General features: G+C 36.3%; 1 protein-coding gene across 1 annotated transcript in view; it reads right to left on the bottom strand.

Annotated features, from left to right (window-relative positions):
* ARHGAP6 (Rho GTPase activating protein 6) overlaps positions 1-4,784 on the bottom strand; it is a 580,691-nt gene extending 575,907 nt beyond the window's left edge. The window contains exon 1 of the mRNA XM_003765584.4: positions 3,797-4,784. Within this exon, the coding sequence (XP_003765632.1) occupies positions 3,797-4,414 (618 nt within the window). The 5' untranslated portion in view covers positions 4,415-4,784. The remainder of the gene's footprint in view (positions 1-3,796) is intronic.
* Between the last annotated feature and the right edge of the window lie 17,663 nt (positions 4,785-22,447).

Below are 22,447 nucleotides of genomic sequence, written 5' to 3'. Positions count from 1 at the left end.
TGGAAAGTCCCTCTACTGATGGTGCACAACCCTATCACCTCCTAATTAAACTATTGCTTGACCTGACACAAATTTCTTGATACTCTAGTACATCCTTTATTCAGCTACTAAACTGATGACCATATTATCCCCCTCCTCCTCAATTCAATAAATGTCAGTGGTCTCCTATCACCTTGAGGATCAAATATAATATCCTCTATTTGGCTTTCAAAGCCTTTCATAATCAATACTTTCCCTTCTCGCACCCCATGCAGCCATACAAATGCACTTTTCCAGTCTATTTGCATCTTATACTATCCCTTTCTGTACCCTGTGACTTGGGAAAAAGTTCTCTCTTTGCTGTTCTTCACACAAGACACTCCAGCTCCCACTCTGAACATTTTCAGTGACTGTCCCTCCATCTCTAGAATACTCCCTCTTCATCTTCACCTCCTATATACCTTAGCTTCTTTCATGTTCCATCTAAATCTAATCTTTTACAAGAAGTCTTTCTTAATTCAGCCAGAGAGAAAACTTGAATTTAGTTATATTTATGATTCTCTCCATTAATGCAAATAATGTCTTTATATCTAATGATACACTCATTCTTTTTAGTAATCCCATGCTTTCTCTGGATTTGTTTTGCCTACAAATATATAATTCTTGCCTTTATGGTCCCAGAGGACCAAAGCATACAGGGAAGTATTACAAATAACCTAAGAAGCTTAACACAACTTATATGGACAACACAGTGACTTTGTGCACAGAGCAATCTCTGACTTTTAATCAAGACCTGAGTTCAACTATAGTCTTAGACACCTATTAGTCATATGGCATTGGGCTAATCACTTCAACTCTATGTCAGTTTTTCCATATGTAAAATAGCAATAGCATCTACCTCTTGGTGATTGTGAGATTAAAATGAGATCATATTTGTAAAGCACTTTGCCAACCTTAAAGTGCTATATAAATGCTGGGTATTATTAAACCTCAATGACTTACCAGCCCCTGGACAGTTAAGACTATATTTTCTTGGGAATTGACTACTCAACTGTATTTTGCATGAACAGAATACCAATGTGGTGTGAGCATCTGTTATACATTGAGTATGCCTCAATGATTAGAGCAGAAATCAACCTCCAGATGAGAGGAGACCTATTTTTGGATGAAGATATTAAGCTTTAGGTTTGGCCAATATATACAGAAGTCCATGGAATTGCAATGAGACAGAATACTCTCAAAAACAGTAGCTTCTTATTTTCACTTCTTAGTATAATACCAGAGAGTTTCCTAAGAAAGTTGAAAAAAAACTGGCCAGATTTGTAAGTGAAATTTCAATCCCTCCTATAAAAACCTAAAATCAAAGAAATACTGGCCAGTGTAAGAGAACTTGAAGACTTCATCATATCACAGTGTTGAGACCTCCAAATAAAGAGAAATTTGTTTGAAGATGGAGGGATACAGCCCTAAGGCCAGCCAATCTACTTTCATGAGCCAATCCCATATGGAATATTACCCATATTTCTCTGGCATTCTGTGGGGGTGAAGAAGCAGCCAGTCCATGGTGAGAATGAGCAGGTGACTCAATATATCTGAGCAAAGAGGAGCAGATGTACTTCAACAAATGCCCTTTTTCATAAAACCAACGAGAAATAGAGATGGTCATTCAAAGGTCAGTGCTATAACTTCACAAAATCCAGGGGTAAGGCAAGAAATTGTGTTCCAGTTTTGAAGATAATAGATATAAAAGCTGAGGCAAGGAGGGTCCAAAAAACATAAGGATGAACAATAACACAGAACAGGCCTTTACCTAGTCATGATTTCCTTCACATACATCATGATAGCAGCAGCATCCCTTCTCTTCCTCTTCCCCCCATCCCAGCCCCCATAGTCTGGGATAAGGCAATGAGGGAAACTTAGGTTCTTGCATTTCTGAACCAAGATTTCTTTTAGGATACTATTAAGGAAACCAATACTTATACTAACTTGTAGCACTGTCAACCCAAACTACTGCAAGTTCTCTTCAATAATGAAGGGATGAAAGGGACCAAGAACTTAGGAAGGTCAAAAGTTAATTTTCAAAATTAGAATAAGAAACTTTATGAGAAGGATTTATTCTTTTGCTGGATGCTCATGTACTCACTTTTATATTTTAAAAATATGCAAAGTGAATAAATTCTTGACAGATGAGTTTCATTTGGAAAAGTAACATTATTTGGCATTTCAACAATTTAGATACAAATTTTTTATATGATGTAATATATAGCAATATAATTTTCAATCAAATGTTATCTTCTAGGTTTTCCTATACCCTGCTTTTGAAGTTACAGTCCTTTGTTAGGCAACATTTACTGCTTCTCTTTAAGTTAGTAGGATAAGGATTATATGGTTTGCTAAGAAAACCCTCCAAAAGTTCTTTGGTGATATAATTGTTTTCAAATGTTATTGCTAAAGGACTATTTAATCAAGCCCTTATCTTCATAGAGGTTGGTTTTCTTTAACATCAACAAACGTTATTGATAATACATATTTCTGTAACTTGGATAGAAACTGAGAAAACTTTTGGCTAAAACCATCTATGATGCTGACTTCGTAATTTGAGGTAATTTTCCTTGTCTATGACTCAATTATCTTTTTCCTTAGGATCCCCATTTTATCATAACAAAGGGATAGATAAACCAGTGATTATATTGACCAATATTAGGATAGATTTTTCATTTTTAAAACACACTATGAAGCTAAATATTAATATCAAATACAAATTGACTTTGTATTTAATTATATCACTATATTTATATAAGTTATATATATAATTATATCACTTATATATAAATTATATCACTTTATATTTAATTATATGAAAGGGGAGGATGTACTAATGAATCCCTAAATCAATAATATATCAACAGTAACTAATATTTCATTAATTATGTAATGCCAGTGTTTTTGAAATTTAAACTGATACTTCTAACTTTACATATCGAGTTTTTCTTCGTATTGTTGTTATGTAAAATCAAATAATTCTGCATTTTGTTTCACATCTATAACCCATAAGGTTTCTATGAACAGCATAGCTTTGGTAAAGCACATGTCATTATTGTTTTATTAAAACTCCAAAGTGACAATTAACAATCCAAAGATGACAAGATTTTTTTCAATTTTCAAAATAATTAATACGCTCTTATTAAAAGTACCCATCTAAGAAACCTTTTCAGAAATTTTATTCTCTAGCATTAAATGAAGAAAACATAAAATCCTAACTTCTGGATATAACGTTTTCATTCATTCCTATTCCAGACCCATTATATTGCCTGGGAAGTATCCTCAGGAGTTTTCATGATAAAATGTGATAAGAGATAGTGATTTAATTTCTGATGTGTTAATTGAAAAACAACAGATGAAAAAAAATTTCACAGATACTAAAAGTATGAATAACAATAGTAATTTAAATTTCGAAAAACACAATACTCTAAGGCAAAGTCCTGAGCACTTTCCTTATTTCTCGAAACCCAAGCTCATCTATAAACCGAAACACCTCTCTGCTGGTCCAGACTCCAAGCTGTTAAAGTGGCCACTAGGGGCTTCCCACAACCAGACACAAACTAACTTCCTACCCTCTCCATCTAAGACCATTCATCTGGTCTCTCTCTAGTCCCAAGAAACAGCCACCACCTAGACTCGGTGAAAGACTACAAAGAACAGTCCCTTCCAGCAAATTAAGCTAAAAATGCCCCCACGGCACGATTGCAGATCCCTCTTTCTCCGGGGATGAGCAGCAGGAATAAGAAACAAAGGGACCAGGTGCCCATGGTCCTACCTCAGACTTCCACACAATGTAGGAATGGCTGCTGCTGTTGGGTGGAGGCTGTAATTTCCTCTGCTGGAGCCACCTCCGAGGAGAAGAGAAGATGCTGTTGGTGCTCCCCCCCGGGGAGGTAAGGATGCCCGCAGTGGAAGAGGGCCGTCCCCCGCTGGGCCCAGAGAGGAAGTAAGGCAGGTCCCAGGCCATATTCCTCTTCAGGGTGTTTCTTCCCAAGCTTGGTTCGTAGTCAAAGTGGAAGCTGCTTGAAGGTGACTTCTCCTGAGGAGTGCTAGGGGTTGAGAAGGAAGAGCACAGGGGGCCAGGAGAGGGCAAACCCCTTCGAGCTGCAGCCCGCGAAGAAGACCCCGCGAGACACTCAGCTGAAGAAAGCGGGGTGCAGGGGCTGCTGCCCCCGCTGCCTGCCCCCCTGATTCGGCCCGAAGTAATCCTGTTAGGCATGGCCCCCCCAAGATCCTCCTCCTCCTCTGGGTCTCGGCCGTAGTTGCGAATGATGGCAGGGTCTAGGCTGCGGGTCTGGCGCAACCTCCTTTTGGATAAGCCCTTGCCAGAGGCAGCACCGGACCCTGGGGAAGAACAGGAGAAGACACTGTTGAGCAGACTTTGCGCTGACATCTCGAAGTAGTTGAGTCCGGGACCTCTCTCCGCCGCCAGGTACACAGGGAGGGTGAAGCGAGAGAGAGAGAGAGGAAAGAGCCCCGCGGCGGAGGCCGGCAGCCTCGGGCACCCGAGGGCGGAGACCGGCAGCCTCGGGCACGGGGGCTTCTATTTGTCCCGAGCTGCGCCCGCAGGGCTGTCCGATCCCCCCGGCGGGGGCGGCTGCAGGAGGCGCATAACTAGCCCCAGAAGGAGGGGCAGAGCCGCGGGGGGCTCGCGGGCTTCCCGAGGACAAGGGGAGTCCCGGGCGCCGTCGGGAAAAGCGAGAGCGGCCAACGGACGCCGCAAGCTCCCCACCGAGGTCCAAGTGAGGAGGAGGAGGAGGAGGAGGAGGAGGAGGAGGAGGAGGAGGAGGAGGAGGAGAAAGAGGAGGAGAAGGGTCGGAGGCGGCCACGGGAGCTCGCTCCCAGGGCGGCCAGTCCCGCCAGCGCCACTCCCCCTCTCGGCGCTGTCCCGGAGCCCCGGCTCTCCGCGGCCCCGCGCACTTAAGCCCGGCTCCAGCGAGCCCCTCCTCGGGGCAGTGGGAGTCTGCGGGGAGGCAGAGGGGCCGCCCTGCCCTGCGCTGCGGCTGCACGCCCCCTCCCTGCACGCCCCATCTGCAAAGGGGGACGGGGACACTCTGCCCCGGACGGGGCAGCTCCGGGACGCGGCGCGGGGACGCACCGGCCCCAGCCTCGGGGGCTGCGGAGCCCCGCTGCGGCTCACGGCGCTTCTCCCAACTTGTTGTCCTAGAACGCAGCAGTGCACCCAGGGAGACCTCCGGGAGGGCGAGAAGTAAGAGTGAAAGCGGGAGCGCTGGCCGGGGGGCGAAACGGGAATCGCGCTCCGCAAGGGGAGACCGCCGAGCGGATCAGAGAGGAGAAGCCAAGTGCCAAGCGCCCCCCAGGCTACTCCCCCCCGAGCCCGCTCAGCCACGGAGCAGGCGCACAGCTCCCCATTTGTGCAGGCTCAACGGCTGAGGGAGGCTTTCGCTGCCAGTGGCAGGACTCCGAATTGCACCAGGCTGGGGAGAGTCAGCCCCGAGGAAAGCAGGAGGAAGCCAAAGGTGGGCCAGATGCCCAAGAGAAGGGGGGAGGGGAGGGCACAACCCGATAACCCCACATATCTGGGGAAGATAAGGAAAGCACATACCTTTCTTTCTCTGCTTCCTTTCTCCGACCCGGAAAGGGGGAACTCTGGGAGGGGAGAGAACTGTTGTCAGATTACTGGTGGGGGTTGTTTCCCACGTTACCTTTTCGTGTCAGGTGTACGCTCTGGCAGTTATTTTCCCTCCCTTAAAATTCATCTATCAGATAATTGCTGGTTTTTAAAGGGGGTGAGAGAAGAATTCGCTTTTAATAAAAGCGATTATATTAATAACTATTAATAATAATTAATACATTTTATTATTATTTATTTATTATTATCAGTTTTATTTATTTACTAAATAATTAATTGTTTAATATATTAATAATTGATAATATAATTATTAATATATTAATAATAATAAAATCTATATATTAATAAAAGCACTTAATAAGTGCCTACTTAAGTGCAGGCTACTGTGTTAATCACGATAGTCCCGTATGGTGGTTTTATTATCCTCATTTTGAAGTGTGAGCATGACGCTAAGGTGTGAGTATAACACTCTTAGACGCCGTCTCTTCCCTCTTTGAATTCCCTGGCTATTTCACTCACTTTCATGGCTTCAGTAATCACCTGTAAAGATTTGATGACCAAATCTTGCTCCAGACCTCTCTATTGAGCTACAATTCCACTTTCTTAGCATCATGTTTTCTTCAAAGGAACGTACCCAAACTTCTACCCATCGCCTTTCCTGCAAACATGCTCCTCTTCCTAATTTTTCTGCTTCTGTTCATGGCACCCACATTTCTTGGGTCTCACAAACTCAAAACTCACATATGCTCTTTAATTCACTTTGCATATTCACTCACTTTCATGGCTTCAGTAATCACCTGTAAAGATCTGATGACCAAATCTTGCTCCAGACCTCTCTATTGAGCTACAATTCCACTTTCTTAGCATCATGTTTTCTTCAAAAGAACGTACCCAAACTTCTAACCATCGCCTTTCCTGCAAACATGCTCCTCTTCCTAATTTTTCTGCTTCTGTTCATGGCACCCACATTTCTCGGGTCTCACAAACTCAAAACTCACATATGCTCTTTAATTCACTTTGCATATCCAATCAGTGGCGAAGTTGCTTCCCCCACCCCCATTCCAACCCCATTCCCAAACAGTGACCTCCCCCATTGAGACTGTGATAACTTTTTTCTATCTGCATCTTCTGTTTTATCTCTGTGTATCTCTCTCTCCTCCCCTCCTCTCCTCTCCCTTCCCCTCTTCCCTTCCCCCTTCTCTTCTTTCTTCTCTCTCTCTCTCTCTCTTTATATCTGTCTTTCATATTATTTCATATTATATTATGTCTTTCTCTCTCCTCCCCCCTCTTTCTCTCTCTCTGTCTGTGATTCTTTCCCTCTCCATTTCTGTCTCTGTGACTCTTGTCTGCTTTGTCTCTGTGTCTGTCTGTCTCTGTCTGTCTGTCTCTCTCTGTCTCTGTCTGTCTCTCTGTCTGTCTTTCTCTCTCTGTCTCTGTCTCTCTCTGTTTCTCTCTGTCTCTGTCTCTATGTCTCTCTCTGTCTCTCTCTCTCTCTGTCTCTCTCTCTCTCTTTCTGTCTCTCTCTATGTCTCTCTCTCTGTCTCTCTCTGTCTGTCTCTCTCTCTCTCTTTCTCTCTCTTCACTTCCCCCACCCTATTCATTCCCCCACCCCATTCATTCTTCTCCTTCAGAGACATGCCAAAGTAAGCTTCCCTATGCACTAGTCTTATCAGGTCATTCTGCTCATCAAAAATCTCCAGTGGCTTCCTGTTGTCTACAAGATAAAATAAAACCCCCAGAGTCTGGCACTCTATTGGCTAGGCAAATTGAACTACCAACAGTTCCCTATCTCCTCCTGCCAGCTCCTCCATCTCTGTGAATTTTTTCTGATCAATCAATCAATTTGAAAACACTTTTAAGCACCTACAATGTGCTAGGCCCTGTGCTAAGTACTGGGATAAAAATACAGCAGTTAGAATATTCACAACACATACAAAAAACAGAAAAGCAAGTGCATAAAGAATTAGATCCACCATAAAGTAATGGATGAAAGAATTATCCTTGGAAATAAGACAAACTGAGTTTGAGTTATATCTCTGTCATATATTGGTTTTTGTGACCTCAGGAAAGACACAATCTTAGTAGGCACTGAAAAGACTTTTTCCACACTTCCTGATAAAATTCTCTTCCTTAGTGATTTAACTATCTCTTCCATGAAATCTTCCAGTATACTCTGAAAGAAATTAATTTCCTCTCCCTCACTAATTCCCCATCTCTATTTGAACTACCCTCTACACTTAATTTCATTCTAAATTGAATTGTACTTGTGTCATCCTTCCAGATCAAAGGTGTCAAAACACTGGACACTGGAAACATTCCATGATATAACTATGTATTGGGGAAATAGTTTTTTAAAAAGAATATTTAAAAACTAAGTCAATATGTAGCCCAAAAGGATCCTTATATTCCCTATTTCTATTGAGTTGGATAACCCTGTTCTAAATTATAAAATCCAGTGAACATGATTTATGACATTTTCTCATCTCAGAATCCAAAGCCTGATACATGTTCAAAACATGCACATGGCAGGTGCTATGTAACATTTTATTGAATTGTTGAAGAATTTGTTGCCTCATCATACAAAAACAGTAAAAATCACAGACAGAATTCAAACTAGATCTTTCTCACCTTCATGATTAGCACTATACTCACCAAGCCACACAGCATCTTCAAGAAGCATTTATTAAATGCCTGTTTTATATAGAGTACTGGGCTGACACTTTCCATTATGACATGCTACTTCCCAAAAGGGTTAAGTTACTGGGAAAAGAATCAAAACAAGATGATCTCCAAATATTTAAATGATTTGTCAGACATTTTTAAATGCAAGTGGCTAAGAGTTCTCTGAAATCTCAGGAACTATCTAATAGATCTCTAAACTAAATAATAATCTGCCAACATGCAGGTCTGATCAGGTCACTCTCCTGCAGAGGCTAATGCCTCTTAGGGTATCATGTCACACTGCTGACTCAAATAGTGCTTCAGTCAGTAAAAATTTATTAAGAGCCTACTATATATATGTCAAGCACTGGGTATACAAAAAACTGTAAAGAACATTCCCCTCAAGGAGCTCACAATCTAATGAGACTCCAATGCTGGCACTCCTCTAAAATCCCTAGCTTTTACCCAGTGGCTAAAGGAAATTACTCTATTATCTAAATGATACTAAGTAATATGGCTAAGAAAATAAAATGTCTCAGAGGAATTCCAACAATTAAAGCCACCAGATACTAAAAAATTACATCCAATCTATCTATGTAAAAAATTACATGCCAATTTAGGCAAAATACTTCATGGTATATTATTTGCAAATTTGATTTTGAATTAAATAATTTAAGACTTGTCCTCTGAGATCTGAAATAACAATAATAGCTAATTTTTATAAATTAAACTTTGATGTTTAATTTAATCCTTACAACAATTGTATGAAATGGTTACTATTATTATTCCCATTTTGCAGATGAGAAAACTAAGGCTGAAATAGATTAAAAGGTTTGCCTAGAGTCACATCACTATTAAGTATATCTAAAGTAAGATTCGAATGTTAAGTCTTCCTGAATTTGTCCCACACTCTATTTACTACAGCAGCAGAGATTAAAGGGTCCTGAGAACCTTTATCATCCTTCATCAGAAACAAACAAAAAAAGAATTTTGCACATAATTTGCAAAGATAGTCAAAACAAGGAGCTGCCAAATAGTAAAACAGTTATTTCCTCCTCACCCCATCCTACTTTCTACCCTTGCAAGGATCAAATTCTCTGGCAAGACAGGAATCCATTCTGAAAACCTTAAAAAACTTTAACTTACTGTTGTTATTATTATTAAAGCACATGTAGGAGCACAATGGGTTCCATCATTGGAAATTACACATATGAAAAGAATTAGAGACTTGGAGTTGGGAGATCTGGGATCAAATTCTACTCTGATCCTTACTAACTGCCTAACTTTAGGCAAATTATTTAATCTCTTTGGCTATAAATTTTCTTATCTGTAATGGTGACTATAGGTATTCCGAGGTTTTTTTTTTTTCTATGAACACCATCCTCCATTGAGGGTGGTCTTCTTGATTCTCACCTGTGTAAAAATTCCTAGTTATAGCTTTGCTCATCAACCATGATCTTTTACCTTGGAGCTCCCCATCTCCCTTAGAGACTGGATTTCTGAGCATAAATATACAATATGAAATCATCTTGCCTATTATAGCCTATCTCCATAAGGTTTTTTTTTTTTTCCTTTTGCTGAGGTAACTGGGGTTAAATGATTTCCCCAGGGTCACACAGCTAGTGTTAAGTGTCTGGGGCCAGATTTGAACTCAGGTGCTCCTGATTTCAGAGCTGGTAATCTAGCCACTCCATTATCTAGCTGCCCCTCTCCTCTTCATTTTATAAAGTTAATTTCTTGTACCCTCAAATATTCAAGTTGGGGTTAGGGTTCATTCATTTTAGTAATCTATATAAGAAATAGTTTTAAATCACAAATTATTTTTGAAACTGTTTTAGGAGAGTAGAAAGAACTTCTATCACAAAAACCCAAATTCTAAAACTATGGGACAGAGGAAAAACACTGAATAGACTTTGTTAAATATTTAACTCTGAATGGGAAGAAAGAATTTGCTTCAGATGATTTTATTTCAACGATTTTAAGTATTTTATTAGATATCTAAAAGCCATCACATTTTCTTCTTGCTATTTGGTATGGGAGACAGAAAGGATGTTTAAAGTAAGTAGGATATTTACTAAACTGTGTTTGAATTGAGCTGGTTTTTTTCCATGTTTGGAGGCATAGAAGGATAATATGCAAATGTAAAAATGCTTCCATTTTTCCATAGGCTTCTTACTTTTATATTCCATGGGTCCAGTCCCTATCTCAACCTGTTAACTTTTCATGAACTTAGAAAAAGGAGTAAAAAAATTAGTGACCCCCCCAATACTGATTTTATGGTATTTTCTGTCCCTTGTTTTATGCCCATCCCAAATATGAATTAATATATCTCAAGAAATGTTACAAAGTTTTAATTCACTTAAAAAAAAACACTGAATATTACAAAAAGCCTTTTCAATGGGAATATCTTTAAAGAGTGCTTTATTTATATTATCTCACTTAATCCATCCAAAAACTCTTAATATAACATGATAACATCTGTTTAGGGTACTTTGATCAACCTCATTAGCCAATGCATATTGACACCTTCTTTTTAATTTATGATCTTAGAGAATTGCTGGGGACACTAAGAATTGAGTGATTTGTTCAAGGTCACAAAGCCAGGACTTGTTAGGTACAGGATTTGAAGCTGGCCAGATATTCTTGGATTGCTTGTGGTAAGTAAGTAAGTGTGAAAGTAAATCAATATGCCCAAAGTAACACAGCTAGTAAGGATCAGAGCTATTATTGGAACTCAGGTCTCATCTTATTCTAAGTGCAACACTCTTTCCATTTCACCTGGCTATTTTGAATATGTAGGAACCACAGAGCTAACATGTATGATTTACATAATAAAAATTAATAACATTTCTATGGAATTTTAAGATGTTCAAAATAGTTTCCATTTTGACAGCCACAAGGGAGTTGATTAGATGACCTCTTATATTTAGGTCTATGATTTTATTCACTATTATTCACTACATGTACTAAGGAAAGACACTTTTATTCAAGATAGGATTTCCCATCACCCTCATTTACACTCACCTTTCTTCATTACATACACTGAAATGCCTTAAAAACATTCATTGAAAGTACTGACAATTTAGTGTTAGAAGCAGAAGTTTAATCTTTATAATTTTTCCCATTGTTGCCTGATGTAAATACCAAATTACATTTAGGGAACCATTAATACATTTCTTTCTTTTCCTCAGAGGCCACATTGGAAGTGAAAAATCTTTGTTTTCACCTGCCCTTTCTTTAGTAACAATGCCTTAAAATATGTTGCCAACAATGAAAACACCTATTGCCCTTCTGATTTGAATATCAGTGCATGGTATTTGTCATGGCTCATTGGTTATATACATTTTGGTTAAATGGTTAACAAACTAACACTTTTTTTTTTCTAACCAGTTACTTTCTAAGTGAGGTTGAACACATGCAGTGTATGATTAATATGGTAACAATTCTACTAATTCCATGCAATTTTATGTACTTATGTACACATTAGTGGTACTAAATATTTATAGCTTTCATGTTACCTGTAACATGGCTAATAGGTTATGACTGTTAGAGAATTAATGAGCATTAGAAGTTTCTATTGACACTTTGTACAAGAATCAGGAGGCAACTGGAGGCTTAATGGATAGTGTTAGACCTGCTATATTCAAATATAATCTCATACACTTATTGGCCATTTGACTGTGGGGAAATTGCTTAACTCTGTTTGCCTCAGTTTCCTCATCTGTAAAATAAACTGTAGAAGGAAATGGCAAACCACACCAGTATCTTTGCCAAGAAAACTCCAAATGGATTCACTTAGAGCCAGACAAAACTGGAACTGACTACACAACAACTGACAAGAACCAAAATCATATCAGTTACTTCTAGAGGTATATGAGTTGCTACAAAATTGGAAATTATATTTAACTTTTAAAAAATAACCACTAAATAAAGCTCATTCAAGGACATACCACTTCAGTATCTGGGGAAGGGAGAGAGAGTAGGTTCAATAGTTTAGCTCAGTTCCCACAAAGTATTAGCTTATTAAGTTCCACATCCAAAACACCCCCTGGGCTTGTATCCTAGGAGCCTGACTTCCTATGAAGCTGGTTGCAACATCTGGTCAGGAATTCTGGAGTCCAAGTTCCCATTTGTGAAGCTCTCAAGTTGAGTATTACACTCCTAGTACTTAGAACTGAAAAGGAGAAACAAAACGGGACTAAAAAGCATTAGGACTTTTTCTTAGGCTCTCTAAAGCCCCTTCTCATGGAGCCTCAGCAGAGGGAACATCTTTCCTTCCCCAGATTACTGCTTGGTGTCCAGATTATATTTGAATGCATCCTTCACTCCAAGTCATTACCAGAAAGTGAGAAAATATCTTAAGTGTCAAAGATGAAGCTAGTTTTTGCTTTGCAATCAGTGGAAAGAGGATGTTCCCAATCTGGTAATGGGCCAATGAAAAATGTCCATTTATTTCACAGAATAAGCTCTCTAGCACCAATCACATATGTGTCTCCATCTTAGGTGAACTAGACTTGCTCCAAAGCCCTGTTACATATTTATGTATGAAGTATAAATAATAATACTTGTGCTAGCTGCTAAAAATAATTAAGGATAAAATGAGATAATGTAGATGAAACACTTTGTAAATTGTGAAATGATATAAATATATAGACTTTTTCTTGACCATCATTATTTTCAAGTGGTTTTGCTAAATTGATTCAATAAACTAATGAAAACCTGAAATTTAGCAAAAAAAAAAAAAATGCATTTAGAAATATTTTTTATAATAGCTTTTTATTTTCAAAATACATGCAAAGAAAATGCCCATTATGACCACTATTATTCAACATCGTACTAGAAATGTTGACTTTAGCATTAAGAAAAGAAAAAGAAATTAAAGGAATTAGAATAGACAATAAAAAAATAAAACTATCATTCTTTGCAGATGATATAATATATATTTAGAAAATCCTAGATAATCATCCAAAAATCTATTTGGAACAATTAGCAGTTTTAGCAAAGTTGCAGGACATAAAATAAACCCACAAAAATCATTAGCATTTCTATGTATTATTGACAAAACCCAGCAAGAAGAGATACAAAGAGAAATTTCATTTAAAATAATTGTCAACAAAATAAAATATTTGGGAATCTACCTACCAAGACAATGTCAGAAACTCTATGAACACAATTATAAAACACTTCTCACACAAATAAAGTCAGATCTCAACAGTTGGGAAAATATCAGTTGCTCATAGGTAGACTGTGCTAATATAATAAAAATGACAATTGTGCCTAAATTGGTCTACCTGTTCAGAGCCATGTCAAATAAACTGCCAAAAAATTATTTTATAGAACTAGAAAAAATAATAACAAAATTTATCTGAAGAACAAAAAGTCAAGAATATTAAAGGAAGCAATTCCAATAGACTTTGGATAGCAAATGCCAACTGCATCCAGAAAAAGAACTAAGGAGACTGAATATAAATCAACACATGTTATATTCATTTCTTTATTCTGGTTTTTTCTCTCTCCCATGGTTTTTCCCTTTTCCTCTGGTTTTTCTCTCCCAACATGATTCATAAAGCAAAGTGTATTAAAACTAAATAAATAAAAGAAATAAGGTGGGAAGAAATGTGCTTGTTTAACATGTATTAGATTTCTTGATGTCTAGGGGAAGGGGATGGGAGAGAGGGAGGAAGAAAAACTTGGAACACGTGTTTTGCAGGGTGAATGTTGAAAACTATCTTTGCAGGTATTTTGAAAATAAAAAGCTATTATTTTAAAATTAAGAAAAAAAAATGTATAATTATCAACTATGAAAAACTTGGTTCTTCTCAGTGATTCAGTGACCCAAGGCATTTCAATGATTCATAAAGCAATATGTCTTAAAAATAAATAAATAAGAAAAAATATGCAAAGATAGTTTACAACATGCACCCTTGCAAAGCCTTGTGTTCCAAATTTTTCTTCCTCCCTTCCACCCATCCCTCTCCCTTACAGTAAGTAATTCGATATAGGTTAAACATGTGCTATTCTTCTAAACATATTTCCACATTTATCATTCTCAGATTAAAATAAGAAAAAAAATGAGAAAGAAGAAAAGCAAGCAAACAACAAAAATGATGAAAATACTATATTGTAATCCACATTTAGTCCTCATAGCTCTCCTAAATGCAAATGGCTCTTTCTATTACAAGTCTCCATTACAAGAATTGCCCTGAATCACCTCATTGTTGCAAAAAAAAATTTTGAAATTCCAAATCTTATAAAAATGAATTCTAAAAATTGTCTTGAATGACCAACAGGATAATTTCAGAAAGGCCTGGAGAGACTTACACGAACTGATGCTGAGTGAAATGAGCAGGACCAGGAGATCATTATATACTTCAACAACAATACTATATGATGACCAGTTCTGATGGACCAGGCCATCCTCAGCAACGAGATCAACCAAATCATTTCCAATGGAGCAGTAATGAACTGAACCAGCTATGCCCAGAAAAAGAACTCTGGGAGATGACTAAAAACCATTACATTGAATTCCCAATCCCTATATTTATGCACACCTGCATTTTTGATTTCCTTCACAAGCTAATTGTACAATATTTCAGAGTCTGATTCTTTTTGTACAGCAAAATAACATTTTGGTCATGTATACTTATTGTGTATCTAAGTTATATTTTAATATATTTAACATCTACTGGTCATCCTGCCATCTAGGGGAGGGGGTGGGGGGGGGTAAGAGGTGAAAAATTGGAACAAGAGGTTTGGCAATTGTTAACGCTGTAAAGTTATCCATGCATATAACCTGTAAATAAAAGGCTATTAAATTTAAAAAAAAAAAATTGTCTTGATGTGTGATTGGGGAAAAAATAAAATACAATTATCTAAAAGAATCACCTTTTTAAAAAATGAGAATTAAAAATGATACATATTTTCACAATTAAAAAAACTTGTTACTCACTCTTGGTAGCCGGGATAAGCAGTGTAGTATTGCTGTGCCATGGTTAATCAATCTGGGTTCTTTAATTGTACAAAAATGCCTTATTTTTAAACCTCATTTAGATAAATATATGCATACATAACTAGAATTTTTAAAAATTAATTATGTATTCCATCCTATATAGAGTCACAAGAATATCCTTTATAGTATGCTCTAGAATACTTTAGCTGGCACCAAATTTTAACAGGATATTATACTGATGCTCCTTTCAATTCTTTTGGAAGATTATCCCACAATCTCATCTATCCCACTATCAAAAATGTTTTCTTATACTAAGGCTAAACTTTTCCTTCCTTAATTTTTCCCCTGATGCCTAATTAGATCTCTGGCCAAAATTCTTCTTTACCCTTGGTATTTAGACCCTCCAACTGTCTGTTGATTGTTATCATATCCCTCAGCTCTTGCTAATGGCTTGGCCATACTATAAACATATTTTGATCTTAGAATCTTTCATCACAACTTAACCTCACTATATGGTTATCTTCTGCTTCTCTGTACTTTTTCCAATTTATTTTCTGCTTTCCAAGGAGCTGTATTCCAGGTGAGATCTTACTGTTGCCTCCCTCTGTTAAAGAATCCTTTTCCTTGCAGAATTCTAAATTGCATTGGCCTTTAGGACTGCGGTATCACATTTCAAGTTCATATCTGAGCCACTATCAGCCCCATCTCTTTCAGCAACATTGTTTTTCATGTTTCATCTGCCTATTGAATCATACTTGAAATGATTTCTCCCAGATGTATTGGTCGCATTTTTCCAGAGTTGGGATTAATTTTATTTCCTGCTTATGTTTCCCACTGATCACGGTCCTTTTGATATTCTTACTTTGTTCTTGCTGGTATCTGTGGAAAGCAATTCATGGAATTACTATGCCATGGCAGAAGTCAGTGATCCTAACTCTAATTTCTTCAATTGTACAAAAATGTTTTATTTGTAATCTTTTTTTTTTTAAAAAAAAGATAAATTTTGAATATATTAGAAATATGTATAAATATCTTTGGGATTTAGCAAATCTAATTATATTAATTAACCAGATTTTCATAGCTTAACTTCTTCTTTGGTTTTAACCTTTTAACTTTTACAACTGAATTTACTGCACTAAAAACTCCATTAAGGCAAGAATAATGTCTTACCTAAATTTTGTATCTAACCCAACACCAAGCACAACTTTCTATATATACTGGGTGCTTAATAAATATTGTTAATTAAATAAATAAGTGAATTTGCTCTAATTTTACCTGAATAAACAACTGGTAAGTAGTTCAGGCAAGTGGAGAATCTGATTCACTAATAATAAAACACCAAAAAATTAATTTCATGAAACTAATATTTATTAAGTACATATTATGAGCTAGGTTCCAAGTCACAAACACAATTATTCTTTTTTAATAACATTTATAAAATTACACATGAAGATAGTTTTTAATATTCATCTTTGTAAAATTTTGAACTACTAATTTTTCTGCTTCCCTCGCTTCCTTCCCCCCAAAGATAAAAAGCAATCTGATATAGATTATATATGTACAATTATGTTAAACATATTTCCACATTAGTCATGTTTTGAAAGAAGTCTTAGAACAAAAGGAAAAAACTATAAGAAAAGGAAAAAAAACCCAAAGTAAAAATAATATGTTTCAATCTGCATTCATACTCCATGGTTCTTTCTCTGGATGTCATCAGCATTTTCTATAACAAGTCCCTTGAATTGTTTTGAATGTTTTGAATGATTGCATTGCTGTGAAGAATTAAGTCTATCATAAATGATCATCTAACAGTGTTGCTATTACTGTTATAATATTCTGGTTCTGCTCACTTCACTCAGCATCAGTTCATGTAAGTCTTTCCAGGTCTTTCTGAAATCTGCTTCTCATCATTTGTTATAGAACAATGGTATTCCTTTGCATTCATATACCATAACTTATTCAACCATTCCTCAACTGATAGGCATTCACTCAATTTCCAATTTCTTGCTACCACAAAAAAGAGGTGCTTCAAACATTTTTGCACATGTGAGTCCTTTTCCTCTTTTATGAACTCTTTGGGATATAGACTCCTTAGTGGTGCTGCTGGATGAAAGGGTATGCAATTTGATAGCCCTTTGGATACAGTTCCATATTGCTCTACAGAATGATTGGATTAGTTCACAACTCCACTATTGGAATGAATACATTTGCAGTGTATTAGAAATGCAACCATTCTTAATTGTCTCAAAGCTTGCAAAAAGCAAAAGAATAAAGGACCAGTAGAATTGTATCTTGAGTTGCCCTTCCCAAAGTAAATTGACCATAGAACACTTTTGACCTTAAAAAACATAGATTAAAACCAATAAATCCAAAACTCTGAAGTCAAGAGAGAAGCTTAAGATCTCTAAAAGGCAGTGAGGAGAGGAAAGCTATGCACATATTAGAATAGGCTTGAGTTATACCAGAGACTGAAGGGGTGTTTCTGAAAGTAAATCACAAAATCATGTCAGGGCAATATAAGCACTTTAACTTTTCACTCAAGAACAAGAAGGTATTAGTGATTATATGGTCAGGACCCAAATCAGGAAGATCTGAGTTTATTTAATTCCTCCTTCTGAGACATACTGGTTGTATGACTGTAGACAAGTCATTTTAATCTCTCTGTGCTATATGGAACAGAGTAGCTGAAAAGTGAGTTATAGGAAGTTTTTAATACCAATCAAACAATAAGCCTAGATCACTTCAAAAAGTTTCTCTCTTTTGGTGGTACAGAACTATGCACACACACACACACACACACACACACGCACGCGCTTGCATGTATATATACATATATATGGATTTGAGGGCAAAGATAGATGCCCTAAAGAATAATTCAACCACCTCATCTCAGAAAGCCAATTTGCAGAGTTGGGAAAGTTCTGAATTCTAGTTAATCTCATAGCTTTGGCATTTTCTCATAAAACTGTTTCTCATATGATAGGAGATACCTTTCTTCAAAATAAAGTTTGAGGAAATGCTAATCTAGAGTAATAAGGAAACAAATGACTACTTGGATTGTGTTATGAGTCTTCCTTTTCATGCACATCACTTGCAAAAGTCAAAGGATAAGAAATCATGATGGTTGTCCAAAGATAGATTTCACAGTGGTCATTCTAGTTTTCAAAAAGTCTGTGTTTATATCTTTTTTTTTAACTTAGCAGTTAAGTAATTGTGTGAAGTTCAAAGAGATTAAGGGACTTTCCCATAGTCATACAGTTAAAAAGTATTAAGGTGTCATTTGAAACTGACTTGAAAGTTTTCCAAACTCCAAGTCATGTTGTTATGCCATACTGCCTCTATAGTCTTTACAAAACAAGGTGAAAATAATCTAATTTAACTGCTTATAAATTAGTACTTCCAAATATCACTACTAGGTTCAGTAGGGCACAGAAATTTCACAAAAAAAGATATACCTAACTCTGTTACATTTCAATTTTGCAATAGCCAGACATGATAAACTATGAAAATGTACAAAGAATAATAGTGGCCAATATTTTTGATTCATTGAGCATTTACAGTTATGTTGTCTAATTTGCCTACAAAATAAGATTATGCTACATTCCCATTTTATAAGTAAATACAGGCTCAGAGATGTAAAGCTTATTTAGATTCATATGAACTCTATTCATAGAAATCATCCATACCTAAATGAAACATCTTGGGGGAATATTGTGTATTTTGCATTTGTATTTGTATAATGTGTATATTAATTATTAGAATTGTTTCCTAAAATGCATTTCTTGGCCCAATTGAGAATGATGCCACTAGACAAATAGACCAATTTGCCACCTAAGGAAAGCATCATTCATGAACTTGTCTCTAGAACTACAAGAAAGCAGGATTAAGAATGTATAAGATCTGAGTTCAAATCCTATCTCTGTTATCTACCAGCTACGTGATCTTAAAGCAAGCCACTTCATTTTTGGCTACTCATTCTACTAGACAACTTTTAAAGGTCCTTACAGCTCTAAATCTATAATCATATGTTAAGAAGTTTTTCATTATATTTGGAGATAAGAGTGGCATATCAATATTCCACTACTTCCTATTATAAGAAGAAATGACTCAGAGAACTTCAGCAAAGCAGAAAATCTATAGAAGCTAAAAGACAAAGATGTTGAAATGTGAAAGGAATCAGCATTTACCAACCTAGAAAGAGTGGGAAGCTTGAATATCTTAATTGCATATAAAGAGGCTAGCAAGATGACGAACTTTCAAGTCACAGACTGCATTCCTACCTTTATCTCTAAAGTATACTCTTTTATCCCTAAGTATACTCATCTGCAGAAGAGTCCCAAAGTAATTTGGGAGGTAAAACTAATTGAATTGAAAATGACACAAAATTTATTGCAAAATATGGGGTTGTTGTTTTTTTGAACACTTTAAGTTATCAATTAGTTATAATCCTGTCTCCTTTATCTTTCAGAATATCATATCCCAAACCCTCTACTCCTTTAAGGTGGAAGTTGCTAAATCCTGTGTAATCCTTACTGTGGCTCCATGATAATTGAATTGTTTCTTTCAGGCTGCTTGCAGTATTTTCTCCTTGATCAGAGAACTCTGCAACTTGACTCTAATATTCCTGGGAGTTTTCATTTTGAGATCTCTTTTATTCAATCAATCATTCAAAATCCCTTATTCAATTTCTGTTTTGCTCTCTGGATCTAGTACATCAGAGAAGATTTCCTTGATAATTTCTTAAAAGATGTCTAGGCTCCTTTGTTGATCATGGCTTTCAGGTAGTCTAATAATTTTTTAATTTATCTCTCCTGTATCTATTTTCTAGGTCAGTTGTTTTTCCAGTGTGAAATATATTTTCTTTTTTTTTTCTTTGATTTTTGCTTTTTTGTTTCATGATGTCTCATACAGTCATTGGTTTCTACTTTTCAAATTTTTAAGGAATTCTATTTTTTTCCACAATTAAAAAAAAAAAACAACACTTTTTTTTAGAGTTTTGAATTCCAAATTCTATCTTTCTCTCATCCTTCCCTGAGATGGTAAGCAATTTAGATTTAGGTTATATATGTACAATTATGTAAAATATTTCCATATTAATCATTTTTTACAAGAAGACTTAATAAAAAAAAAAAAAAAGTGGATACTCCCTAAACTAATCTATTTATTTAGTGCTATACCAATCAGACTTCCAAGAAAATATTTTAATGATCTAGAAAATAAAACAAAATTAATGGAATAATAAAAAAGAATCTCAAAAAAATTAATGAAAAAAAAATCAAATGAATGGCCTAGCTTACCTGATCTAAAATATTTAAAACAGCAGTCACCAAAACCATTTGGTATTGGCTAAGAAATAGATTAGTTGATCAGTGGAACAGGTTGGGTTCACGAGAATATAACTATAGCAATCTAGGTTTGACAAACCCAAAATCCTCACTTTTGGGATAAAATTCATTTTTGACAAAAACTGCTGGGATAACTGGAAAATTAGTTGGCAGAAATTAGGCATGGACCCACACTTAACACTGTACACCAAGATAAGATCAAAATGGGTCCTGATTTAGACATAAAGAATGAGATTAAAAAAATTGGGGTAAAGTTTTTCTCAGACTTGTGGAAGGGAAGAAATTTGTGACTAAAGACGAACTAGAGACCATTATCGATACAAAATAGAAAATTTTGTTACATCAAATTAAAAGCTTCTGTACAAACAAAACTAATGTAAACAAGATTAGAAGGGAAGCAACAAATAAAACATCTTCACAAAAGGTTCAAAAAACCCTCATTTCCAAAATATATAGAAAGTGACTCTAATTTATAAGAAACCAAGCCATTCTCCAATTGATAAATGGTCAAAGGATATGAACAGACAATTTTCAGATGATGAAATTGAAATCATTACCACTCATATGAAAGAGTGTTCCAAATCATTATTAATCAAGAAATGCAAATTAAGACAACTTGAGATACCTACACACCTGGTTCAAAGATGAAGGAAAAATAATGATGATTGTTGAAGGGGATGCGGAAAACTGGGACACTGATACATTGTTGGTGAGCTGTGTACAATCCAACCATTCTGGAAGCAATCGAAATTATGCCCAAAAGTTATCAAACTTGCATACCCTTTGATCCAAGGCATGGGTTTATACCCCAAAGATACTAAAGAAAGGAAAGGGACCAGTATGTGCCAAAATTTTAGCACCCTGTTTGTAGTTAGAATGAAAATGAATGGATGCCCATCAATTGGAGAATGGTTGGAAATTGTTATATAATTTATGGAATATTTTGTTCTGTGAAATGACCAGCGATGAATACAGAGAAGCTTGGAGAAATTAAAACTGATGCTAAGTGAAATAGGAGAACCAAAGACATCATTATTCGCCAACAAATGTATGAAGATGAATCTGATGGAAGTGGATTTCTTTGACAAGAGACCTAATTAGTTTCCTTGATCAATGATGGAAGAAGCATACACCCAAGAAAAGAACACGGGAAATGAAGTAAACTGTATGCATTTTTGTTTTTCTTCCCGGGTTTTTCTCCTTCTGAATCAATTCTCCCTGTAACGAAACTGTTTGGATCTGACACATACTTTATCTAGGATATACTAGGACAATTCAACATATATAGGACTGCTTGCCATCTAGGGGAGGGGGTGGAGGGTGGGAGGGAAAAATCAGAACAGAAGTGAGTGCAAGGGATAATGTTGTAAAAAAAATTACCCTGGCATGGATTCTGTCAATAAAAAGTTACTATAATAAAAAAAAAAAAAAAGAAAGAAAGTGGAAAAATAGCAAGCTTTAGTTTGTATTTAATCAATACCAGTACTTTCTCTGAAAACAGATATGATGTTTCAGCTCTTTGGGATTGTCTTGGATCATTGTATAACAATAGCCAAATCACTCACAATTCTTCATCAAACAATATTGCTGTTTCTTTTCACTATGTATCAATTCATATAATCTTCCCAGGTTTTTCAGAAATCATTCTACTTGTCATTTCTTAAAGCACATTAATTATATATCAATTATATAATAATAATCATATATCACAATTTATTTAGCTATTTCCCAACTGACAGTAATCCCTTTGATTTATAATTCTTAGCCACCATAAAAAGAACTGTTAAAAATATTTTTTGTACAAACGGATTATTTTCCCTTCTGGGGGGATACCTTTGGGATATATACTTAGTAATGGTATTGTTGGATCAAAGAATA

Source organism: Sarcophilus harrisii, chromosome 3 (assembly GCF_902635505.1).
Source record: "Sarcophilus harrisii chromosome 3, mSarHar1.11, whole genome shotgun sequence".
Classification (NCBI taxonomy): Eukaryota; Metazoa; Chordata; class Mammalia; order Dasyuromorphia; family Dasyuridae; genus Sarcophilus; species Sarcophilus harrisii.
This window is presented reverse-complemented; position numbering and strand designations above follow the sequence as displayed.